The sequence below is a fragment of the Chionomys nivalis genome, chromosome 18 (assembly GCF_950005125.1).
Source record: "Chionomys nivalis chromosome 18, mChiNiv1.1, whole genome shotgun sequence".
NCBI lineage: Eukaryota > Metazoa > Chordata > Mammalia > Rodentia > Cricetidae > Chionomys > Chionomys nivalis.
In genome coordinates this window covers 34,386,114-34,413,190 of record NC_080103.1, presented here as the reverse complement: position 1 = coordinate 34,413,190, position 27,077 = coordinate 34,386,114, and the positions used below count along the sequence as shown (strand labels likewise).

The following is a 27,077-nucleotide window of genomic DNA, read 5'->3' as shown; positions in this document are numbered from 1 at the left end:
CGCAAACAAACCGTCCTGACTCCCGGCAAGCCATGAGGACCCCGGGGCGCCGACCGAGCAATGGCTGGATCCGCGGAACCTCGGCTCAGCTCCCGCCGGATCCGCACTCGGATTACAAAACCGCAAACCAAGGCGGAGAACGGCACAACCACCGCGTCTGCTGCGGACACAGTCCCAGTGCCACGGACACCGCTCGGGGAACCGCCACGTCTTTCCCCACGGCCCTCCCCGAGCGCCACGCCCCCGAGTCAAAAAAAAAAAAAAAGCCCTGTTCTCGCGGGATCTCGCGCCTCACGGAGCCCTGCGGAACTGGAGCATCACCCACAGGAAAGCTGGGAATTCACGTGCGGGGGCGGGGCGCGCCGGGAGGGCGGGGCCTGCGACAAGGGGCGGAGCGTCCTGACGCGAGGGAGGGAGGGCGGGGTCCGGGGACCTGTTGATCGCAGGTGTCACTGGCCAGACCGGCCCCTGGCTCTCGGGTGTGCGCGCATGCTCTGCGCGCGTCGGGCGGCCGAAAGCCGCCCTTGCTGTCTGTCCCTGTGCGCGTCGGTTCGGTTCGGCTGTCACGACGTGGTGGGTGGCGGCGCGAGGCGGAGGCGGGCCGGTGGGACTGCAAGGCTGCGGCGCTCGGGAGGTCGAGCTTGGGGTGAGTCTCGGGAGCCCCCGCTGGGCGGAGGGCGGAGGACCCGCGCCCCCTCGGCCTGCTCCGGCTCGCCCGCCCGCCCTCCCGCCCGATCGGGCGCGCTGAGCCGGGTGGCCGCGGACTGACGGCGGGAATCTGGCTGGGTCGGGATGTGCTGTCCAGGTTCCTGTCCCTCACGGTCCAGCCCCGCTGTCGCCAGGGCACTCAGCCTTCTCCGGGGCTCCAGCATGATTGGCGTCCCTCCTCGGGGGAGCGGGCTGGATTGGATGCGCTAGAATCTTGGGGTGGTGGTTTCTCAGTCGCTGTACGGAGGTGGACAAAGTTAATGTTTAGCTTCCAAGCGGCGCTTTACGGTACAATTACCCGAACTACTCGGCGGCGGCGCGGGAGAACAGGAAGTGCCTGCACAGGTGTAACAGGGAGGCTCTGGAAGCCTGCAATCTGAGCCTGTTTGGGGGTTTTGTTATTCTCAAGGGGTTTGCTTTATCCATGCAGAACCTGATAAAGGCTTCCAAAACATAACCTCACGTCCTTATCTCTTCGCAGTTTTCCATATCTGGAAACATATCCCCCCCCCCACGATATTTTCAAGCCTACTTTTGAGGTACATTGACGGTAAACTTAAGTTCTTTGTGATTAGCACTGAAACATTTGGAAAACGGCATGCTAAATTTCACATTTAAAAGGTGTAGCAAGTGCTAACACGAAGTTATGATGGGAAGAATTAGTTAAATTGTTAACTTGTCAGTTCTATTTTCTGCCGTCTTCAAGTCTGCGATGACGATGACGATCCTTCATCCTGTTAAATAAAAATTAATAGGAAAAACGAAGGAAACGTTCCGCAAATGTAATGTGTGATTCATCCAAACAGACTTAACTGTGGGTGGGAGCTGTAGTATGAAAAATCAGGCTTCTGCCTTATTCTTTTAGAAGCTTTTAAAATGAACTCCTTTAACACCTTGTTTAGGGCCATAATTACTGACTAGACACTTAATGAAAGTGATTTATTTGGTAGGTAAATCAAACCAATGATCGTACCAATGGGTACCAATAGGTACACTTCCCAAACTGTAAAAATCAAGAGACCCCCTCCATCCCAAAGCCTTTTCCTTAGGTTTTTTTTTTTTTAATTTATAAATTCATGCAGTTGTAGGTTCTCTCCAACTCATGGGACGTGACACTAACAGTTCCTTACTGTTTTCTCTAAAAGATGCAGACATCACACTGCTTTTAAATAAAAAGTTTGTCATTTTAGAGTAGGATGCATTTTCTACTTGTCCTCGAAAAGAAAGCCCACCGTGCCCTTCCCGTTTCAGTCTGAACTCTGTCTGATTCAAGATACTTTTTATGTTGTTTACTCTCAGACATTTATTTTGACTATGTAGTGTCAAGAAGTGCGGTTTTAGTGTCCAAGGGCTTAGAAGTTTGTTTTAACAGGACGAAGTTACAGACGGGAAAGAAACCTAACCTATTTTAAGGGGTGATGATGCACTTTTAGAAGCTAAAGGCAGTTGCTTCCATTTCGAGACTTGCTGGACCTCCTCTACTTGGAGAAGGGAGGAATGTTGCTTGACTCCACAGCTTTCTGAAAATACATTTGATCTCTACACAGTTATGGTTTATGTTAGCAGACCCAGGTGTGAAGTTACTGAAATACCTAGCAGACTTGTTTCGCAGCTGTAACTATAAGGTGCGCCCTAATTATAGACCCTAATGACAATCCGCAGCAAGCTTGGTAGCTTATCTGGTGCATGTGCAAACATTTCGGACACAGCGTGCTAAGATAGGGAGCTCTCCATGAGATCTTGCGTTAAGGAAGGACATGTGTCATCTTGGAAAAGCAGAAATTAGTGTGAGTACAAATGTGTTGGTATGGGAGATGATTCACTTTGTATCTAAGTGATTTTTAAGGTGTTTGTTTACAGTGTATGTATATAATAGAAATAGGTGTAACTGCTCCGCCATACATATAAAATTCTTGCAAGTTTTTGAAATCTTAAGTAATTTTATATAACACCCTAACCTTGGCAGGTTAATGTTTTCTTAAAAAATAGGAATAATATATGTGTGCGTGTGTGTGTGTGTGCTGCATATAGAGAGAGGCTAGGCAAACACATTGGTACTATTTTCCAAGTTAATTCATATTCTCTACTAATTCTTTATTGGTCAATAATCATAAATGTAGTATTTGCTTATAATTTTATTATTTGTTTGTTTTCCTTTCTTGCCTAGGCTAACCTCAGACTTATAGTCCTCCTCCTTCAGCTTCCAAGGTGCTGAGATGATAGGTGTGTACCACTATATGAGGCTTAGAATTGAATTTTAATATATTGGTTTTCTGTGAGACTTTGATTTTTTTAAAAACATGCCTTTTTCTTTAAAATCAAAATGTTATCAGAGAAGGCTATCTTGGGCCACTGGAAGGGTCTACAGGGCTCAAATTGTCTCATGTATTCATATTTGTAATCTGGGAAATAACATTTTATGTAAACCTTCACTATTGTAGGTGTGTGTATGTGTGTGGTTGTTTTTTGGTACTGGGGATTGAACTAAATCCCCATGGTAGGCCAATGCTGTGATCACAGAGCTTCTACAACTTCAGTCCCACCCTAACTATTCTAGTAAATAAAATGGTAGCCTTTCGATAGTGTGAAGTTTTATCATATTAAACTGTTGGAGGAGGCTGCTAGTTAGTTCTGGCCGTTTAGCCCCAAAATAATCACACAGAAACCATATGATTTAAATCACTGTTTGGCCAATTAGCTCTGGCTTCTTATCGGCTAGCTCTTACATTTTAATTTAACCAATTTCTAGTAATCTGTGTGGCTGTGGCTTACCAGGTAAAGTCTTGTCTTGCTCCGGTGGGCCTACATGGCTTCTCTCGACTCTTCCTTCTTTCTCCCAGCATTCAGCTTAGTTTTCCCCACCTAGCTCTGTTCCTCTATAGCTCTGCTATAGGCCCAAAGCAGTTCCTTTATTAACCAATGATATTCACAGCACACAGAGGGGAATCCCACATCTGTATGGGTATTTTTGCCTGAATGTATGCCTGTGCACCGTCTGTGTGCCTGGTGCCCAGAGAGGCCAGAAGCTGGTGGATCTCCTGGGACCGGAGTTACAGAATGTTCTGAGCAGCCATATGGGTGCTGGAATCCGAATGTAGATCCTCTGGGAAAGCAACCACTGTTAACTGATCAGCCATCTCTCTGTTTCTAATTTAGCTTTTGAGTTTTTCTGGGATAGGTTTTTCCAAGTAAACCTTTTCTAATATACTCAATGTGCTAGGTACTAGAGATTCAAATATTAATAAAATGTTAAGTAATAAGTCAGAAATTTTTCCTTATCTTTTATTTTGAGACAAGGAATTCACCATTGTAGCTTAAACCAACCCAGGAGGTGCTAACCTCCTGAGTGCTGTGCTGGTTGGTAGGCATGAGCAACCACTGCAAGCCCTGAATTCTTTCTCCTCTAAGCCTTATTTCTGGCCATCTCCTCCCCCTATTGAGTTTCCAAAGTTGAAAGGATGGTAGGTTAGTTTCTCTCTCTTAGGCCCTTACTTTTGTCAGATTCTGTTTCTCTTCCTATTCTCCTTTCAACTTCCAGCCACACCACACTGCTGAAGCAGATTCTGATTTGACAGAGGATGGTAGGCTACTTTATCCTTGGGTTACATTGGAGAGCTGCACTGTGTTGCTATAGAACTCAGTACCTGAGGAAACCTGGAGCTGTGTGAGCCATCATCTTAAGATTAAGAAGATGACTGAGCAGGAAAGAGACATTAAGGCAAACTGGGAAGCATTTCAGGCCTTCGCAAGGTGCCCCTTCTGTTACTTTCTCTGGCTAGGGGCATCCTCATCTTATTTTATGAGGTAAGTATCGAAACATGGATTCCATCTTTGCCAAGAGTCAGGTAGGCATTCTTTGCCCATCAGTACTTCATGCTTAGGCTTTTTCTAAACGTCCTAATCTGCATATTGAACTTTCCCAAACTTAGATAATTGCTTGAGCCCCACAAACTTTCCCTCCTCTATAGTGTTGCCATATAGGCGTGGCGTACTTCTACTGTGTCTTTGGGGGTGTAGTACCGACACTGAGCTGGCTGCCAGAGGGTAGGAAATTGTCTTGTGTCTGCAGCCCAAGGGCAGCCTGGTCCCAGCCTAGCTATGAGTACAACCGGACATGTTTGTAGATGACAGCATCATATTTCAGTGTCAGAAGTCTGGACACTGATAGGTGATCTTCGTTATTTCGGATTTCTCCTTTCCCCTCAATAACTTACTTTTCAATAAACACTGAAGAGGCTTGAGATTTGCTTTACATTTTCAGAGAACTGAGTGGAGGACACAGTAAATAAAATACACAGTAGGTCAGTTATATAGTGTTTTAGAAGGTATAAAGTGCCAAGGGAGAGAAAACTAGAGCAGGGGAGTTAGGAAGGGAAGATGGAAGTCACGGTGGTTTGCAGCTTTAAGTAGCTGAAGGCTACATTTAGAAGGTGGGGCTTTAGAAGTGAGAGAAGACAAAGCCACTGGGATCAGGGAGCACTGGTAATTCCAGGCAGAGCCACTCCACCGTCAGCGCTCCCGAGAGTGGGAGTTTGCTCGATATATGTTTGAATGACAAGGGGCCAGTCTTCTGGAATGGAAAATGCCGAAGGTCAGGTAGCTCGAAGTGAGGTCAGAGGGTAGGATGTGGGTATATTAATAGTTGTTATTGTGTGAATGTTTGCGGACCCTAAAATACCTAAGCGGGTACCTCATCCCAGTGCGGTAGTGTTAACAGGAAAACAAAACCTTCATGAATGAAGAGGCTGGAGTAACCTTGCTCAACTCTTGTCCCATGTGTGGATGAAGAAGAAAGTCAGCCCTCACCAGCTGCTGTTGTCTTTGTATGCCCAGCCTTCAACACTGTGAAAGATAGGTTTTTATTATTTATAATATCTGAACAAAGGTATTTTGTTATAGCTGCCAAAGCAAGCCAAAAAAAAAAAAAACAAAAACAAAAAAAACAGGTGTAAAATCTAAAATCTTGATAAGTTAGACTTCACCAGAATTTAGAACTTCAAAATTAAAGAATTCCTAATTCTTTACTGGCATACAAGCCAGTAAGATCATGACTAGAAGACTGAGCATAAGTCTTTCCCGAGGGAGGAAGGCACCTGAGCCTGGGAAGGGCTGCTCAGTATCACTCGCCCTAGAAGTGTGTGTTCCAGCCACACTGTAACAATACCAGAAGCGGCAGTGTCTCTTAGTAAGAGACAATGAGTGAGGTAACAGTGTTAGTGAAGACCTGGCATAGCTACAGCTCTCCCATGCCAGTGTTGGGAATGAAAACTGGTATTTGAAAGTTCGCAGTGCACTCTGGTGATTATTTTTTCTGACGTGACTCATGAGCAAGCGTACACCCCAGTAATCCCACTCAGTATCGTCCCTAGAGAAATGGGGAAAACAAACCAGCCAGAAACAGACTGTAAAAGGCTTGCACTCAGTGTTCATGCTTATTCACAATAACTCAGTTGGAAGCAATCCAAAAATATAAATTTTAGTATGTTAATTCACATTACTTAATCTTAAAAAGGAGTGAACAGTTGCTGAGTTGTGCAGTAAATTGGTGAAACTCAAAGAGTTTGTTCAATAGAAATAAGCGTACAATTTCATCTGTGTGAAATTCTAGAAAATTAAAATTGTGGGAACAAAAAGCAGATGCATACTTGCTTCAGTTGGGTGTCATAGTTCTCTATTGTGGTGTAACAAATTACCACAAATTTAGCAACTTAAAATAATTTCTATTCATTCTTTTACAGCTTTTAGTGAGCCAGTCCAGATGGGTTCTACAAGGTCTCTGTCCTGTGTTGTCCAAGGCTGAGGTCAGAGTGTGGCGTGGGTAGGCTTCTGGCTGGCAGAGTCCTCAGGGAAGAATCTGCTAACAGGCAGATTCTTTTCCTTGTAGGACTAAAATCTTGGGTCTTTGGTCTTAAAGGCTCCCCACAGTGCTCATGTGGGCTCCACATCCTTGCTGCCCTACAGGAATGAAATCTGCCCACCTTCTCCTCACTCCCCACAAGCCAAAGAAAGCCCTCTTTGCTTTTAAGGGCTCCTATCATTAGATTGGTCCAACTCCAACTCCCCCCCCCCCAAAAAAACAAAACAAAACAAAACTCCTGTCATCGTCCATGTCATAAAACACAAATACCATCAATGGATTGCATCTTGCCTGTTTTGGAGAGCAGGGTGTACACTGTGTAAGGATGTGTATGTGTGTTCATGCATGTACGTGTGTGTGTACATTATTTTACTTCCGCCCTCTACACTGGCAAAGTTATGACTATGAAGAGGCTTAAGAGAACTATTGGGGATCAGAAACAGTTGGCCATGGTAGTGATTGCAAGTCAAACGCCCTCAGCTGTACGCTAGAGGAATGGATTTTCGTGACTAACCACGATTCAGAAAAAACAGTTTTTAAATCCTGGATTTAAAAATACTGATAGTGAAAAAAAGTTGATACTAGTATCTTCCAAACTGCTTTAATTTTATCTTATTGAATACTATACTGGCCATAGTATACACAGCAGAGAAAAATCAGAGTAAATATATATTAGTGTGTAAAAGGATTGGGATTAATTTGAGGTAATAATAACAGCCAACCCAGCCTTAGGGCGTCTTTTAGGGTTGGAGTCCCTGTAGTTTGCTTGGTTTTTGCTGCTCAGCTGTTGGACCTGGAGATGGTAAAGCCAGACAGTGCTAGCACCTTCAACTTCCTGCTTCATATGCTTTGCTGATTTGCCTTCTGAAGGGTACCTTGTTTTTTTTCCCTTAGCATTCTGTCGTCTGCTGTTCTTGCCCAGGACCGTGGTATTTCTCACACATTCCTGGACCAACCTTCGGATTTGCTGCTCTATGCACGTACTTTTTTACATATCTACCATTATTCTATCACAAAATATCCATCTATTATACCTAGCCATTTACCTCAAGTATTGCCGCAGTCCTGGTGTGAAGTTTGCCAGTTTGATGGGTATGTAGTGTGTTTCAGTTTGTGAAATTCCAAGGTTGGAGTGTGTGTTTGTTACAGTTTAGTCTTCTCCATTTGTTAATGTATAGTCTTAGCCTATTTTCCACTTGTAAACTTGTTTTTAGCCTTCAGCAGTTCCTTGTGTTTTGTTGGTTATAGTTATTGCAATCTTGTCTCATTTCTTTTTGGAGAGAAGGATTGTTTTCTTATTTTTTTAGTCTTTTGATTTATATTCAGTCTTTTGTTTTCTGTTGCATTCGGAACTTCAAATTTTAGCAGCTTTTAAGCTTGATATGTATTGCTTTGTCATTGAATTCTATATATTAACCTCACATTTTATCATTTAAACTGTTGGTTTGTTGTTTACTTCTAACTCCTACAACAATTCTCCATGACAATTTGATATTGAATTTACTGAGAGTCCCTTTAATTTTGCATGATTCTAACATTTTATTACATTTCTTGAGATTTAGTTTATCTTTTTGCATTTGTGAACACACAAACACACACACACACACACACAGAGATACCTTTATGAATTATATAAATGTGCCTAGCCTACAATTCATAGTTATTTTTGGCACAGGATTTTCTCTCCTTTTCCCCAGGTTGAGCAAATCCATTTCAAATAACAAATGAAATTGCTTGGATGTTCATTCACATAAACATACATGTTCTCACACTTCATTGCTTGTCAAATGGGATCATTGTTACATAAAAGCACTGTTGTTTTGTTTTTTCTTTAATTTAGTCCCAAGATCTCTCTGGAGAGTGGCTGTAAACAAGCCCTGGCCTGAAAGGGTTTAGGTGATATGGGTCATGGGTTCTCATGTGTTTTTCATGATATTTTTGTTCTGGAGTATACCCTAGTGTCTGAGCACCCAGGCCCCATGTGGAACCAGGTGTTTCTCCCACTTGGAAGTTACTTACGGCAGGGACACTTGTGGCTCTTGCTCAGCCCGCATCCAGTTTCGGATAGCCATTCCCTCACAGAGCTTTAAGAGGGAAGGCAGGCAGCTTGGAGTCTGCTTAGACAGAGGGGCTCAATGAACATCTTCAGCCTCAGAGAAGAGGGGGCAGGGCCAGCAGGAAGGAGAGGTGTCTCTAAGTATGCACCCCCACTAGTTGGTGAGGAACAAGAAGGGAGGACCTGTGGATTCAAACCTTGAGAGGAGTTCAGGATGCTACCTAGTGGTGTGTACCAGAGTTTGTCCAGTAACATTTTTTTGGAGCAGCCTGCCACAGGTTTACACACACCACAGCTGTGAGGTGAGCATGCCATTTAGCTGCTCAGTCTTTTCAGAGTCTCAAGTCCATTGGATCTAGCCACCCCATAAGAAAGTGGCTGGCAGGAGGGCAGTGTATAGGGCAGATAAGGACCTGTATCTACCACACTGATAAGGTGGGAGGAGATTAGAGAGTTAGAGCAGTGGAGGATAAAGAAGCCCCGCCTCTCTCAGAAGAAAGGCCATACAGTTGAGAGGGGATGTGGAGCCTCTGCAGATGCCTTGTTAGGCTTGTGTGTTCCTGCTGAGAGTGCCTGCTTTTGTTTCCTCAATGGTTTACTGCTGCTGCTTAGTACACAACGCTCAGTATTGGGGTGGTGGGTGTTGAAGTTTTTGTCATTGTTGTGGATTTGTGTATGTATGTGTCACATGTTTGTGCTGGTGCCTGTGGAAACCAGAAGAGGGAGTTAGGTACCCTGGAGCTGTTGTTAGAGGCAATAGCTATGAACTGCATGGCTGGGGCGCTGGGAACAGAGCTCTGCTTCTGAAAAAGCAGCACGTGTCCCAGCTGCTAAGCCGCCTCTCCAGCCCTGTATGTCTTATATTTTAAATTTTAATGCTTGTTGGCAGGTAGATATTGCCAGAAGGCATGATAGTACGTGTGTGTGTGTGTGTGTGTGTGTGTGTGTGTGTGTAAGCGGAGACTGCTTATTTGTTTCCTGGATGCCGAGAACTGAACAACCACACAGAAACTATATTAAGTATAACATTGTTTGATCAATGGCTCAAGTGTATTTCTAGCTAGCTTATATCTTAAATTAACCCATTTCTGTTATTTTGTATTTTACCATGAGGCTCGTTTTGTTACCTCTTGCTTCTTGGACTGCTACATGGTGTCTGTCTCCTTCAGCAGCTACATGGCATCTCTTTGACTCTGCCTACTCTCTCTATAGCTCTTCCAGCCTGGCTATATTCTGCCTTGCCATTGGCCAAAGCAGCTTTACTCATTAGACAATAAGAGCAGCACATATACAGAAGGAATCCCATATCATCTACCCTTTTCTGTCTAAATAAAAAGTAAGGTTTTAACTTTAACATAGTAAAATTAGATATGACAAAACCAGTATCAAGCAAGAATTACTCTTACACTGTTTAGTCTATATGTTTCTAGAAAGTTTCATATCTAATTTATCTTTTATCATAACTAAAGAAAACTATAACTACCTGTCTTCAACTCTTCAAAGACCCCAGAAAGATATAATATTACCTAAGTAAACAGGAAGTGCATTATAAGCAACTTCCAAATCTCTAGAATTGACAGAGATATCTCACTGCCTGGACAGTCACCCAAAATTCTTCTGTAACGTTGGGGCATCCATCTTCAGCCTACAGGCCCGGCATCCGGTATTTTCCATTAAGCAGGAAATTTGAAGATCTGTTCTAACTGTAATGGCAAAGTTCATAAGTTGTTTTCTTCTGTGTCCTACAGAATGTCTGGCAGTTTCTTCTGTGAAGCAGGAACTCTGAAGGACCATTCCATCTTTTGGAAAGTTCAGCAGTCACTTTTCTGTGGGTCCTGCATGTCCAGTTCATACAGTATACCATAAAGCAGTCCAGGCAAGATCAGTTTCTTACCCAAATGGCTAGCCTTATCACATTGAAGGCACATTCCATAACAAGTTTTTTTGATGCCCATCAATCTCTCCGAAGTAATTGGTGCTGCCAGGAGCAGACATGTCTCACTGTTGAGAAAAGTTTAGGTTATTAAAACATTTTAAATGCCATATTCTGTAGTTCTTTGAAGTGTTGAAGATTATCTAACTGAAATATATCTCTGCGTGTCTAGAAAATCTAACATGATTATAAGTTTGGCTATTATAAATGACTGTCTATTACCCTGTTATTTTAAATTATACATTACATTTTTAAATGAGCATCATAAACATTAATACCTTAAACAAGAGTAGAAATATACATATAACAAAACTGACCTTAAATTTGTATCAATAAACCTGCAAAGTATTCATTTCTTTATCATACCCTCTTTTTTTTTTCTTTAGAAAGACCTTGACTGTGATCATTAACTATTTATAATCAACCCCCTTTAAATGAAAACAAACATTTATAAACAATATTTGGAAATTTGGGCATTGTTCTTTAGACTTCTTCCTGCTGACTGGGGGTGCTGTTAATCAGATCTTTCGTGGAGTATCCTGTGTAGTTGGTCCATCTCAGCCAGCAGTCCTGAAGCTGTCATGGATGTTAGACCTCCTGGGCCATCACTTCAGGGGGTCTTGTTTGATCAAACCATATTAGCCAGTAAGAAATCCACAGCTTTCTATCCTCTGTGGAAGCAAAAGCAGAACCACTTTTCCTGAGACTTAAATTTTGAAGTCAAGATATCTTTAAAATATATATATGTTGGTTTAGCTTAGCAGCTCATACAATGCAATGCCTCTCTGTAGTTAACTCATTTACAGTCAAAAAGTGGCATCTTCCACTCAGCTTGTTTTCGGTTTTCATCCATGTTTCATGTTACCAGTATTCTGTTCCTTTTTGTGTTGATTAATATTTCATTGTATGACCACACAATATTTTGTTTATCCATTTATCCATCTGTTGATAGAATTTGGACTATTTCCACTTTTTGGCTATTATGAAGAGTGTGTTACTTCTCTTCTGCATCACCTCTTCAAGACTTACTTAGGCATAGATATAGGCTTCCATTTGGAATCAACTATCTTTCATTCTTTTGATGAATTTTGTCTATAAATTTCCAGCAACTACTGTTTTCTGTAACATTGGTATGAGACTTACCATGCTTGGATATGAAGGTTATGTCTCCTTCATGATTTGGGGCTCATGTTTGGATATGAAGGGCTATTTCAAAATGTAGTTTATTTTCCTTGTGACCTATGGTAATTTAGCATTGGGAAGTAATGGGTCTTTGAAAATTAGGTAACATTTGACTTTGAGTCCAGTTCTGGCACCACTATCCGAGGGAGAATGCCTATCTCTTTTCTATTTTTAACTCAACTACTTAGTCTTTTTGTTTTATATTTTTGCTTGGATTAATTTTAGGTCTTTATATTTTGCTATGCACTTATCTGGACCTTTAAATTTTTAGCGCTATTTTTAGACATTCTTTTACAATGTTTTCACATACATATCTATGATCTTTTCTCCTTTATCAGTTCTACTGGTTTTATATCTTCCTTCTCTTTAGTCAGCCTCATGAAGATATTTCTAGTGTAGTTTTTGCAGAAACTAAGTTTGATTCATTCTCCTTTTGACAATTTTTTTCTACTTCTTTCTTCATTTTATATTTGAACGTTAAATCACCTGTTTTGTTTGCTTTTACCTCTCAAGTTGAACTCTGAAATTCTTACCTCTTTCTAGAAGTATTTACCTTTTCTTTCTAGGAATCATTGGTGAATTTGAGTATATTTATGCTTCTTGACTTTTAAATCATGCTTAATGTGTGTGTGTTTGCATTGCTTTTTAGTGCTTTGCATGAGAACTTAAAACTATTTTAGTAGTTCTTTCATAGTTTTATACCATACCACCCAACTGTTCCTCGATCTACCCCCTCCCCACCCATCCAGACCAATTTGTGTTGCCCAAATATTTTTGCATGTGTGATCTTCCTTTGGAGTGTGATCTACTTTTCAGGGGCTACATTCTTAGAAGAAACCGACGCTCCCTCTCCTAGAAGCTATCAGTTGTCAGTAGCTCCTCAGCTAAAGTGGAGTTTCCTGTCCAACTCCCTCTCCATTGTGGATTTGATATGGCTTGAACTTTCAGAGGTCTTGTGTGTTCTCTCTCAGTTACCGTGCATATGTTCATATGTTCATATGTATAGCTTCCCTGCACTGTCCAGAAGACACTGTTTGCTTTAAGTCATAGACTGCATCTGGTTCTTTCTTGGTCCATGGTATTTGGGCCTCTCCATCGCTTTATCTGCTGTCTCTTTCCTCCTCAGGAGCCAGTCACTTTTGATATTCTCAGACTTTCTCCTTGCTTTTCATTACAGCTGACTTTTGTTTACTCTTTAGGGATAGGTTAGACCAGTGATTCTCAACCTTCCTAATGCTACAACCCTTTAATGCAGTTCCTCATGTTGTGGTGACCCCCAACCATAAAATTATTTCATTGCTACTTCAGAACTGTAATTAGGCTGCTGTTATGAATCATAATGTAAATATCTGTGTTTTCCAGTGTTCTTAGGTGACCCCTGTGAAAGAGTCATTTGACTCCCAAGGGATCACAACTCTTAGTTTGAGAGCTACTGAGTCAGAAGACAGCACCGAGCACATACATTCCTGTTTGACATCTTATGTGGGAATGGAAGGCACAGTATTTTTAAAGTATCTGTGTCTGTGCCCCTCACAAACCTGAGTTCTTAAAAGGGAGTAATTGCTTTACATATCTTACTTCATGTCATAGAATTGGTGACAATGAAGTTTTGTTGAAAGAATATAATTTTAAAACGATTTTCCATTAAAAACAGAAATGTATGGGTGGAGATGAGTTAGTGATAAAAATACTTTCTGTACAAGTGTATAGACGTAAGTTTGAATCTCCAGAACCCACATAAAAGTTGAACAGATAGCACAAGTGTCTAATCCTCACACTCTTACACAGAGCTGAGAGGCAGAGACAGGGGAATTCCCAGAAGCTCTCAGGCCAGCTAGTCTGGCCTACATAGCAGAAAAACAATGACGAGACTGTCTCAAGCAAGGCAGAAAGCTCAAACCAAGACCAGAGATTGTCCTCTGACCTCTCTGCCCATATCATGTGAATACACACACACACACACACACACACACACTTTAAGGTAAGAATTAAAAATGCTGCTGTACTAGTTACTTTCTATTGTTGTGATAAGACACCATGACCAATGCAACTTATAGAAGGAAGGACTGGTTTCAGATTGCAGTTCCAGAGGGATAGGAGTCCATCACTATCATGATGTGGTAGTGAACAGGCAGGCATGTGCGGAGAATCAGCAGGGTTTCATCTTGATCTGCTAGTAGGAGGAGAGAGAGCTAACTGGGGGTGAGATGGGCATTTGAAACTCAGAGCCCTCCCTCAGTGACACATCTCTTTCAACAAGTCCACACCTCCCACTTCTTCCCAACTGGAAGAAGTTCTACCAACTGGGGACCAAGTATTCAAACATGTGAATTTATGGGGGCCATTCTCATTCAGAGCTCTATTAATGTTGTAAAACCATGGCTGAGTTTATTAGAAACAGTATATATGATGTATTTCAGGATTATTTAGATCTCTTTAAGAGGAGTTTGCAAACTTAGAGAGTTAAGTAGAGGAAACAGCTAACATACTTTATAATTTTAAAAATATTTAATCTCATTAAGCAGGACAATTACTGTTACCCCATTTGTGAGGTGAGAAAGTCTTGACTCTGGGATGGGAAGAATTTATCTGAGATCAGGCAGCTGATAAGCTGGCCTGGAAACAAGGTCTGTTGAGTGAGTCTTTAGAGACTGGTGTCTTTCTTCTTTCTTCTCTAGTGCTTTGTTACGAAGTGGATATTTGATCAGTGATAGTAGGCTGACCCAGTCGCTCTTCTGTGTGTGCTGTGAAGATAGAATTCGGTGACTTTGACCTAGAGTTAACACGGCGTCTGTTACGACCCTATGCAGTCGCTTTCCTATCGTCCCTTTGCAGTATGCTTTCCTCTCTAGCATCTCTCTGGTTACACTGGGCTTCTTTATGTTCCTCCACCAGACCAGATTCGATCCAGGTTATTACCTGCAGTCGCTGTCCACACTAACTGGGTTCTTGCCATCCGCTGGCTTTCCCTCTGCAAATCTTGATGTAGATACAAGCTGATTATTCATTTTTCAACATCCAGCTTAAAATGTAAGGTACACATCCTATCCTGCTTCCTGACCCTTCCCCAGTTAATGCTGCTAGTGCCCTCTATAATTTAATGTGTTGTCATTGTATGAAGCATTGTCTGAACTTCATTGTGTAGGTTCAGTGCTCAGTACAGTACATAGCTTGGTACAAATTTGTTAAATGAAAGAGTGCAAGGAGGAAATTCAGTTGATTAAAGAAAATGCTGATAGCCAAGAACTTGTTTTTAATTCAGGAGTTGAAACTTTATAAAGTCCATTAAAACAGGAGCATACATTTGTTTAAAAAAAAAGAAATACCTTACTAGAGATATTTATTTACTCTGCCTAGTTTGTAAGTTATAGTATTAATTTACATAAACTCTAACGTTCTTAGAAAAAGTCTGCTTATAGATTACGTATTTATTTAATATAATAATTTATTATTGGCAAGTACAGAATATCACTACACATCTAATTTACTTTTTTTAGAGAACATTTTTCTTAGGAAACCTTCCTCTGAGCATTGCAGTCTTGTGATAGGTAGTGATTATTGTCCTATCAACCTAAAAAACATTCTAAATGACATGTTTTCATTTTCGTATTTTAGAATGCTATCCTAATCCTTCTAATGATGAGTTGTAATTCTTTATTCAGTGATTATATGAAATAAGAAGTGAGAAAGTTTTGATCAACTTTTATTTAAACATTTCTTTTCTTTTTTTTTGTAGACTTGCTTTGAGGTCACGCTGATGAAATATGGAGTCACCTTTGATAAATTCACCTGGATCAGAAAAAAGCTGCATTGTTAGAGAAACATAAAGAAAACATGCCCAGAAGAACCCCACAGATGCCAGCTCTGCACCTTGCACCTTCTCTATATATTTTTAGCCCATCTGGACTAATGACTCAAACATTAGAGAAGATGATCCATTCATCGTATATTTTTAGCAGTTAAAATTATTTTCATCAACGTGTAGAACTTTTAAAATTTAAGAGTTATAAAACCTGTAAGGCCTTGTTTAAAATACCTTGCTTTTTAGCACTGAGAACTTCAACATTTATCTTGACTTATCAAAGTCCTGAGAAATGTAGACCATCAGGGAAGATATGGTCTTAGAAGCATACAGTCTTATCATGGATTGCAGTGGGTTTAAGCGGACAACTCAAGACATCACCCATTTTGCCGTCCAAAATAACACCGCATAAGCTTACTACTTAGCTTTAATGCAAAGGAAGTTGCTTGAAAATGGCCTGGGTGAAATTCTTACGGAAGCCTGGTGGTAATCTTGGAAAAGCCTATCAGGCTGGAAGTTTGCTGTCCCTAGCCCCTACTGTCGGCTTGTTAAACGAACCAGGACAGAACAGCTGCTTTCTTAATAGCGCTGTACAGGTGAGACCGTTCGTTCCTTGTTTCCACTGTTAAAGACATTTAAGGGCCCTCTTGTGTAATGATTCTTTTATTTCCTCGTTAACTGGAGTGACTTCCAGTATTGGGATGTGTATTGGGGGTGTGTGTACCCATTCATATACCCATGAGCATGCAGGTACACGTGTGCACATGCAGAGGTCAGAAGTCAGCACCGGGGGTCATTCCTCAGCTGCTTTCCACCTCCTTTTCGGAAGCATGGTCACTCCCTGGACTGCAGCTCATCCGTTCAGCTAGGCCGGCTTGATTGAGCTTCAGGGAGCTGCCTGCCTCTCCTCCTTCCCCAGCACTGGCTACATACATGCTACCATAGCTGTTTTCTGTGAGGGTCCAGGGATCTGAACTCAGGTCCTCAGCACTTTACCAACTGAGCCTTCTGCTCAGCCTTGGAATACCTCCTGTCACTTTTAGTGAGACACAAGATAATCTCACTGAACATTGTGGTTTTTATAATAATTGGAAATATTTCTTCAAAGAATGATACTTTTATTCTGATGTAAAGAAAATTTTTATTCACAATGCTTAATAAATTAAAGAGTATTTTTAAATGAACATTTTTGTTTTAATTAGCTAACACTCTCCTGCAGTATCTTTTAAAAGTAAGTCTAGTATAGATCCCAGTAGATGGGATAAAATGAAACAAGCTGCTTAGGTTGAAATAATACAGATTTATTTTACTTCAATAGCTCAGCTCTCTTCACCTCACAGTGACCCTTAAACTGCCTCTGAAATCATAATTTGAGTATCACTGTTTTAGATTAACGAACAGTTATTTCCTCTATTTTACACCTTTTAAGAAATTATTTCAATAACTGTAAAATTTGCTCTCTTAAATAATCTTTCTTTTATATAGTATGTATTTGCTTTCTGTCAGATGTTTTCTTCCGAACACTAAGGTAGAGAGCGGCATATCCAGTTTAGTGACTAGACACACCTGTGAGTCGCCATGTGCCCCACACTGTCGCCTGTTCTCAGTGGCTCTCCACCTGGAGCACATGTCCTCTGAACGTTCCTTAGCGTGCCCACTCACCCAGGAAGGGGAGCCAGAGGCGTTAGGAAAACACTGATTCTGGTTCCTCAAACTTTGGACCTCAAACAGCAGCGTTCTGCCCATCTCAGGCATTCTGCTGGCACCATTAAGAGAAAAGAAAATCCTTGTTGAATGGCAGTGGATATGAGGAAATCCAAGCTCCAGATGCTTTCATTGGGTCCAGCTGTCAATTCAGGTCTTTTCCTGTTTTCTGCTTTACGTTTTTCCTTTTCTTTAGTTCCCACAGTGTGTGTGTGTGTGTGTGTGTGTGTGTGTGTGTGTGTGTGGTTTAGGGAGACAAAAGCACGCTACAAAAACAAATTCCAAGTATGGTAATGCTCATAGTCAAGAAAGTAGAAATATTCTCTTGGTAACATTCTTTTAAAATGGACATTCCCTGGAACTTTGCCATAAAGACTATTTTTCTATATGGTGTTTGTTTATGGTACTTCCTACTACATTAAATGGAACCATGTTTCAATGCAGAATTTTTTTCCTCTGTTTAAACGACCTTTGCTAGCATTTTTTTTAAATAGTGCTGGCTTATTAGTAATGTATTATTCTAGTTTTTGTGTGTTTGAAAAAAATGTACTTCATTCCTATTTGAAAGATTAGCAGATTAAAGCTGCATGTGGTCGCGCGTGCCTTTAATCTCGCTTCTTTTGAGGTGGAGACAGGAAGATCAGGACTTGGAAGACCAGCCTTAGGTGTGTCTCAAATGGGGGAGACGATATGGACCCCCTGGTGCCTCCTGATAGTTTTCTTTCTGTATGCTCATAGTTTCTATTGAAAATGGTTGTTTTGATTTTTGCTTTTCTGTATGTCATATCCTGTCCTGTGGCCCCTCTTCAGGTTTTTCCTTAGCCCTGGTTTATAACATTGTGTCTCCACAGGTTTCTTAGCGTCATTCATGGTTGAGCTTGTTGAGTCTCTTGAAGCTGTCGATTTGTAATTTTAATTTGGAACTCATTTACTATTACTGGTTCAAGCTGCTGTCCTGTTTGTTCTTCTTTGGAGGACTCCAGTTTCATACATGTGGTTTGAAGTGCCCACAGCTCATGCATGTGCTCACATGCTGTTTGGAGTGACACACAGCTCATGCATGTGCTCACATGCTGTTTGGAGTGACGCACAGCTCATGCACGCCCTTCTTAGTCTTCCTTCCTCCGTATCATTCTGTGTGGTTCTGTTTCTATATCTCCAAGTCTTTGTCTTTGCAATGTCTAATCTGCTATTTGTCGTACTACATTTTTTATCTTAGATATTTTCATTAGCAAATAATTAGGTATGTGTCTGCATGTCTCAGAATCATGTGTTCAGTCTTGACCTTTAGCCTATGAATTGTTTTCCTGTGCTTGTCTACTAATTTTGCCCTTTATATAAAAGATAGTTTTATATTTTGAAGTTCTGGTTGTGTGTGTGTGTGTGTGTGTGTGTGTGTGTGTGTGTGTAGGATATGTCACAGAAGTTTCACCTTGTGGGGTTATAGATATTTTGGGATCCCTAAAGATAATTATGAACTTTATTCTAGGGCAATATTAATTTATTTGAAAACAGTCTGATCATTTTGGTGTTCATGTTTCTTGGACAGGGAGTTTTAGTTACTCCTAACATTAATGTATTTCCAGATACTTCTTTTCTTCAGCCAGTGCTCTGTGAACTTGAGTTTTCTGTCTTGTCTCTTGGTGGCTAGGTGGAGAGGTGCTGGTGGCGAGGTCTCATCCTGGTCCTCCCATGAGCTCTCAGCATGATTCCTTCTAGTTTGGATGTTTTATTTTCTGGCCCAGGCTGACTTCCGCATTGTTCTTACTGGAATACTTGGAGGGGGCCTGTGCAGTCCCGGGTGAGACCCAGCATCACTCTGCCCTGCTTGCTCCAGTGTTGAGATGTTGCTGCAGGCTGATCTGCAAAGCCAATTCTTATCGACTGTCGCGCCCACCTCGTCCAGCAAGGATGACGCGACCACCGGAGCTCTTCTCACTGCAGTTTTATTCAGGACCTTTTGACAATTGTAAAATCTCTCTCTCTCTCTCTCTCCCCTCTTTCCTCTCTCTCTCTTTTCCTCTCTCCCCTCTCTCTCTTTTCCTCTCTCTCTCCCCCTCTCTCCCCCCCCCTCTCTTTTCCTCTCTCCCTGGCAAACCTCCCCCAGCCCTTAAGTAGGCCTGGGCCGCCAACCTCAGATTGCCAGGTGGGCACTGCCCATAGGTCCACGCATATGCAAGCAGCTGACAGTCATTGCGTGATAATAGTATAAGTCAGGCTTTAGCCATAGGAGTTGATTATCACAGAGAGCACTCGCTTTCGGGATCGCTGAGGGCGGGAGCCAGCACCATCAGGTGCGACTCCACGCAGCTCTCTACACATAGCCATCAGGTGTGACTCCACACGGCTCTCTACAATCGACAAACTACTACTCAGGCAGACTTTCTGCCAGAAAATACCTTGTTAATAATCGGCTTCATGACTGTTTTAAAGCCTACTCAGAAATTGATTGAGGAATACATCTTGTGAGGCTATAGCAACTTCAGATGCACCTATGAAAAGATATGGGTCAGTGTAAGGCTTGTATACCAGTTCTCAGTTGTCAGTGTATTTTTATAGTGTTTCAAAGTGAGAAATATGATCCAAGTGTATATTCTTTGTTAAATTTACTGTGTGTATGAATTTTAGGAGATACGTAAACTGTCGAAATGTAAAAAGACGACATTTTTAAGGATTCATGTTAAATAACTACATGCAAGAAATTAAAAAAGTATGTGTCTCTAAAAATTAATTAGTTCAGCAGTTAGTTGAGACTTATTCTATCAGGCGATAAACTGTATCTTATGAAAGAAGATAAGGATGAATTATAATTAAAATAATTTTGTGATAAGGACTTTAAGGCTTTATACTACTATGTTTAATACAGGAAAGATTATTTTTTGTAAATTTCATATATGTATACAGTATAGGCTTATATCCATCCCGCACTCCCTCCCTCCAATTTCTCTGGGACTCCCCAGCTTGTCACCTCCCAGTTTCATGTCATGGTGGCTTGGAGGTTGTCGTCACCCGTATCCTCTCCCTTCCTCCTCCGTCCACATAGGACTGCACATATGTACATGGATTTAGGCTTTTCACTGTGGCACGAGCAACCCACTAGAGGTCTCTTCTCCCTCAAAATGACTTTTCCTCAGCAGCCATCAGTGTCAATAGCTCCTTTTCTGGGGGGTGTGGTCTCAGTAGCTCCTTCCCTATTCATGCTAGAATTTTTACTAGCTTGATCTTGTAGATCTTCCTTGCAGATAGCCACAGGTCCTGTGAGATGACATTTGCCAAAACCACGTCATATCTAGAAGTCTGCACTTCAGAGTTCTCTTTATCTGGCAGCTTAGTATTAGCTATTGTTTACAGTTGGTACATTGACCAGATACTGAGTGTCTGCATTGTTACCTACTGCAAATAGAAGCCTTTCTGAGAGCAGCACTAATCTGTGCGTACAAACAGATTTGGAAGTTAATTTGACAACGTAGCCATTAATATGAGTTTTCCTCACCCTAGAGTCAATGATATCCCTAGTCATGACAAACTTCTGACAAGTTTACAGAACCAGACTTGAAATGGAGCAGACCTTGTAGCCAATCAGAAGACAGTTGGTTGCTCTCGTAACTGTCATGTGTTGTTGCGCAGGTGCATTCAGTGTGGCAGACAGATCACTATTGTAACTGGAAGGGTCCAGAAAGGCCACTATCGATGTCTTTTCTCCCCTTGTTAGCCTGCGTGGTACCTTCCAGCACTCTGAACACTAGCCAGGAGGGAGAGGGGACGTCTGTCAGGTTGATTTCTCTGTGTCCTGCAATGGAAGTGGATGGTGTCTTCAGCAGGTACCATCTTATCATCTGGTTATGGTGGGCAACCAAAAGCAATGATAATATTATGCCTATGTGTTCTGGGGTGCCTCTAGGGGCTCCCTGACCAATCAGTGGTAGGGAGATACCCATGCCTGGCACTGAGATTGGCATTAAGTAATTACGTTGGAGACCCACCCATGGAGGATACTTCAACTCTTGAAACAACATGAAAGACATTGGTTTTTATGAACAGAAGCTAGAGTATGTCCTATTCACTGAATAATCTAAAACTTTTTTACATGATAAAACATACAGTTAAAATATGTTTAGCATGTCAGTACACTGATGAATTCTTTGAGTTTGAAGCAGAGTTATATTTAATAGCTAACATTTGCTGTGCACTTACTGTGAATTTGATCCCTGTCTTGACTGTTACATATACCATTTCCTTTAACCTTTACAATGCTTGGAGATAGATGCTACAGTAAACATTGTCAGTTCAAGAGCTGCTCAACAGAAGAGCCAGAGCTGGAGCCCAGGACTTCTGCCTTCGGAGCTTGTGTTATTAGACATTTTGCTATCATTAATCTTCCTCGTCTTGGTTGAGACCTTTGAAAATGAATATCAATCTTGTATTTTTGTGATATGCTTAGAGATAATATGTAAGAAAGTTAAATACTACCAAGTGTTTTGTAAAACATTCATTTTGTTTTTTATTAAACTTTTACTAATATCTTGTTCTTTTGTCGAGAATTTAGATGTTTGAAGTTGGTTTTTATAAGTTATATTACCTGAAGAAATTACGAAAAGATGCCGGGAATCTTGATGAACTTTTTTAGTGTAATTACTGTGGACCAGCTATGTGTCAGGCCCTGCTGTACACCCTTTACATTTTGTTTATTTAATCCTCACAAGAACGGTATGAGACAAGTAGCATTATTTATTTCACTGTGTAGAATTCAGGTTTTACAAACATGGCTTTTAGTTAGTGGACTGATTTATTTCAACACTGACACTTGGCTGTCTGCCTTTCTCTTAGTAGCAAGTGTCTAAAGAGTAATTACAGCAAATGCACTCAGCTCGCTGCTCGACTCCCTCTTTACCACGCCCCCATTGCCACGGGCCGCTTTCATTTCGTACGACCACACACATACCCATTCTTCTTGGCAGGACGCACTGACCACTATTTAGTACATCCTGGCTTTAAAGTCTAATTATACTTCCTTCCCAGACTTCCGGTGGTGCTAAGTATTATGACCTCTTCCTCTTTCATGTCTCGGCCAAATTCTCCGTGTAGTGTCCCTTGTCTCCTGTCTGTCCTGACCCTTAACTGAGAACTTTGTTCTCGAGCTCTGTGCCCGCCGTGGCTTTTCATGTGAGTCGGTAGGAATTTCTTCTGTGTAGTCTTGTGCTTCCCATTGTTTCTAGTGGTTATGCAAGTCCATTTATGTACAGGGATTAAAGAAGTCATTTACTATTTTAATGCTTTTAAAATGTCAAAATATGCCCTTGTTTCATAATGAGAACAAGCTCAGTCTGTTTTTCATTTAAATCTGTTTTTTAGGTTTTATGGCAGCTAGATATATTCCGAAGAAGCTTGAGAGTTCTGACTGGACATGTGTGTCAGGGCGATGCCTGCATATTTTGTGCATTGAAGGTAACTATGTAGTAATTACTGTTGGTCCTCCAAAATTCTCATTTTCATGGCTGCTTCGTTTGACTAGGACTGAAGTTCATTGTCAAATGACATAGTTTTGAAAATGAATGCTTAAAATATCACAGGATTTTGTCTTCTAGTTTTGTGTAAGATAATTAAAGATTGATATTTTAAGCAATATGAAACTGTTGGGATACTTTGGTTTGTAGTTGCTGTTTATTCATTTTAATGAATGTGTTTTCCACTATTACTGAGCTCTGGGTGCTGCTCTCATTACTGGCCTCATGCACTGAGTATAGCCTGGGTTAATTCACTGAGCACAATTTGTGACAATTCCTGTTCTTCACACACGTGGGATGTATAAGCAGGTAAATTTCAAGGTCAAGGCTGCCCTGAGATACATAGTGAGAACCTGTTAACATAAACAACAACAGAACCCCACTCTCATGGAGCCTTAATGGCCTTTTGTGGAGGAGGAGACAATGTGTATGCCAAATGGAGAGTATGTTAGGTAATAAAAAAGAACGTGAATGGCCGAGGAGGAAATACTAACCAGAGAAAGAACTGGAAGTATTTAGGAGGTTGACATTTGACTTGAGCCTTAGGTGATGGAGTTCAGTAAAGGGCCTTGTGGGAGAAGAACCTTCCAGGTAGATTTAGAAACAATTTCAAAATGTTTCTTAATGAATACCAAAGAGGTCTGGACACAGAAGCAAGCGAGAGAGCTGGGGAGGGGGGGGGAGAGAAGGACTTCAGAGGAAGGGGGAGTTCTGGCGGCTCCAGAATAGGGCTATTGCAGAGGAGGGGAGGATGGCTCAGTTTGTTGTGCAAGCATGAGGACCTGAATTTGGATCTGCCTATAACCCCAGCTGGGAGTTGGAGGTGGGGAGGGTGACTTTGGGTGTCGGATGCTTTCCTCAGTCATTCTCCATGTTGTTCTGAGGCAGGGTCTCTAGTTGGACTTGGAGCTGTGTTTGGGGGAGTCAGGCTAGCCAGCTAGCTCTAAGGACTCCCTATCCCTGCCTTCTGCATACTGGGATTGCTTGCAGGCAGTCTATGCCCACCCAGATTTTTTGTGTGGTTTTTGGGGATTCAGACTTTCAGACTCCAGTATCCAAGTGAGTGTTTTGCCTTCTGAGCCATCTCCTCAGTTCCCGAATAATTAACTTTGTATGGAATTTCAGGACTAACTGTTCTGTATTCATTTCTGGGTATGGTTATGCTCTCTTGAATTTCTCTGCTGTGAAATTATTAAAGTGTTTGTAATGTTGGCATTAGACCTACTGATGTACTTTTGATTTCTAGACAATATTTGCACAGTTTCAACACAGTCGAGAAAAAGCACTTCCCTCAGATAACATAAGGCATGCTCTTGCAGAAAGCTTCAAAGATGAGCAGAGATTTCAGCTTGGCCTCATGGACGATGCTGCCGAGTGCTTTGTAAGTATCTCTGACAAATGAACTGGTTAGTGTCTTTATGTTGTTTATCCTCAAGATCAAATTTAAATCATTCTGTGTTTGATGTTGTATACTGGGTTTTGACTATTTACTGATTTTTTTTACTGCATGTTAGTTTATAAAAATATACATAGAATTCTTATATTTTTATATATAACTTATATATCAACCGTCCAACTTTGTGTCCTATTTTGTTCTTAATGTTTCAAGGCCGATTTGTGTGTGTAGTCTTACCGGGGCGGTTGACTCCCCTAACCTACTCCTGGAGGAAGCAGCCCCTGTCCCAGCAGCTGACAACAGCCTAAAGCTACTGGCGAGGGGGATTCTGTTCACGTCTCCCCTCTCCATTGCTGAGATTTGATGTGGCTGCAGTTTGCTCAGGTTTTGTTGTTCTGTTAAAATCTCTGAGTTCATGTGTGCAACTGAACTGCTCTGTTGTGTCCAAAAGACAATATGTCCTTGTGGTTGTCCACTGTTTGTGGCCCTTACAGCCTTGACACCCTATCAATGATCCATGAGCCTTAGGACTGAGTTACTTGATTGAAGGGTGATTGAAGGGCTAGTAAGACACACGGCGCTGGGGAAATTCCCAGTAGTCCACAAGGACGACCCCAGCTAAGACCCTAAGCAATAGTGGAGAAGACACCTAAACTGCCTTCTCCTGTAATCAGACTGATGACTACCTTAATTGTCATCATAGAACCGTCATCCAGCAATTGATGGAAGCAGATACAGAGATCTACACTGGGATGTTGAATATTTTTAAAAAGTGTTTCTTGCAGGGCAGTGGTGGCGCACACCTTTAATCCCAGCACTTGGGAGGCAGAGGCAGGTGGATCTCTGAGTTCAAGGCCAGCCTGGTCTACAAGAGATAGTTCCAGGACAGGCTCCAAAGCTACAGAGAAACCCTGTCTTGGAAAAAAAAAAAAAAAAAAAAAGTATTTCTCAGCCTTTTTTTTTTTTTTGTCTTCTGAGAACTGTTTAGTTCTGGGCCCATTTTTAAATTGGGTTTTTTGCTTTTTTGTTTATTTTTTTGAGTTCTTTATATATTCTAGATCCTAATTCGCTCAGATGTATAACTAGTAAAGTTTTTTATCCCCATTCTGTAGACTGCCTCTTTAGTCGAGTGATGGTGCCCATTGCTTTACAGAAATGTTTTAGTTTCCTGAGGCCCCATTTGCTAATTGTTGTCTTAATGCCGGTGCTATTGGTGTTCTGTTGATAAGGTCTTTGCTGTGCTAATGAGTTCAAGTATATTTCCTACCTAGAACAGCCGCAGACCTTCTGTACAGGCCTAGGATGCTCACAGTCGATCTCCAGGAGTCTTTCAGGTAGTGGGTGCTGGTGGGATTGATGGTGACTGTGTAGGATCACTCTATGAAGAGGAAGGCCAGGAGTGGAGGGCTGGAAGGCAGGCGCTGGCTACACGATCCTCAGCAAGCTTTGGGGGTAGGTGGCATTGCTGGTTTGAGTCTAGTACTCTTCCCTGGAGAGAGAGTGTGGTCTTTGGGTAGTAGGGATGCGTGGAGTTGGCACAGGAACCTGGAGTCTCACTAGAGAGGAGACCAGGTGTTTGGAATGGAGATGGGTAAAGCTGGCCCATGTGGGTGGAGTTGAGTTGTAATGGGGAATCTAGTCTGTCTGACTAGGCATGGGTCAGGAGCTCTCAGAGTGGGTAGGTAAGAATAGTTCATGTTAGGACTCCCTGCCTGAAGGAGGTGTACCAAGGGTTATAGCAAGTAAAAGATGTATTCTTAGGGAAAAAAAAAAAGATTGCCATTTACTGATCCATGGTATAAATTTGAAATTTTATTGATTTGTTGCAAAGGACATTGCATGAATTATGGTCTAATTAAAGCCACTGAGTCCCTTAAGTTATATAGACTATTTGGTTCAAGTAGGAATATAAAACAGTAATTAGGATTGGGAACAGAGCTGAGTTGGTTTACCTAACAAGCTTGAGGACCCGAGTTTCTCAGTTCTATGTAAAATTGCCCACCATGCTCACACACACTTGCAATCCAGAGCTAAGAAGGCAGAGACAGGAGATTCTGGGGCTCGTTGGCTTCATGGGTGAGCTCCAGGCCAGTGTTTTACATTGTCTCAAAGGATGCCGTGTGTGTTCCTAAGGATGACACTCGAAGCTGTCTTCTGGCCTCCACATGCACATGCATCTGCACACACACATATGCTAATACATGTGCGCTCACACACGTGCGCTCACATAGATACACTTTTTTAAAAATGCTTACCTGATTTTACTTATTAAGAGAATGCTGGTAATGTAGGAAATGTTTCTGATATTGAATTCTAGACAACAACCACCAACCACTGATTGGTATTTAAAATAAGGCTTTAAGTGGTTCTTTTTTCATTAGGTTTTTTTTTTTGTTTGTTTTTTTTTTTTTTTTTTTTTTTTTTTTGGCTTTTCAAGACAGGGTTTCTCTGTGGCTTTGGAGCTTGTCCTGGAACTAGCTCTTGTAGACAAGGCTGGTCTCGAACTCACAGAGATCCACCTGCCTCTGCCTCCCGAGTGCTGGGATTAAAGGCGTGCGCCACCACTGCCCGGCTTCATTAGTTTTTTTTAAAGCTAGTACTGTAGAAGGTGCATACTTGAACATTTGAAGTGATTGTAGAGGAAAATTGAAAAGCATTCGTGACATTGATGCATTTACACATGGAAAGGATTTGGTTAAAAGTAGTTATATATCAAAGTATTCTCTGCAAGATGAGCAACTTAGCAACTTGTTTCATTTGTGTTTTCTGAATTTTTTTAATTAGGAAAATATATTGGCAAGGATTCATTTTCACCTGGTGCCAAGCAGGGATGCAGACATGTGCACATCTAAATCCTGTGTCACTCATCAGAAGTTTGCCATGACTCTGTATGAACAGGTGAAGTGTCCTGATTATCTGGTTAGACCCAGACTTC

General features: G+C 41.6%; 1 protein-coding gene across 2 annotated transcripts in view; it reads left to right on the top strand.

Moving 5' to 3' along the window:
* Nucleotides 1-452: 452 nt before the first annotated feature.
* The window catches only part of Usp53 (ubiquitin specific peptidase 53), a 52,149-nt gene continuing 25,524 nt past the window's right edge, over nt 453-27,077 (top strand). The window contains exons 1-5 of one of the 2 annotated variants that reach the window (XM_057793598.1): nt 453-646; nt 15,473-16,134; nt 22,595-22,687; nt 23,993-24,127; nt 26,927-27,040. In XM_057793598.1, the coding sequence (XP_057649581.1) occupies nt 15,991-16,134; nt 22,595-22,687; nt 23,993-24,127; nt 26,927-27,040 (486 nt within the window). In that variant the 5' untranslated portion in view covers nt 453-646; nt 15,473-15,990. Of the gene's footprint in view, nt 647-15,472; nt 16,135-22,594; nt 22,688-23,992; nt 24,128-26,926; nt 27,041-27,077 lie in introns of those variants that run through there. The other variant, XM_057793599.1, reaches the window with a different exon arrangement.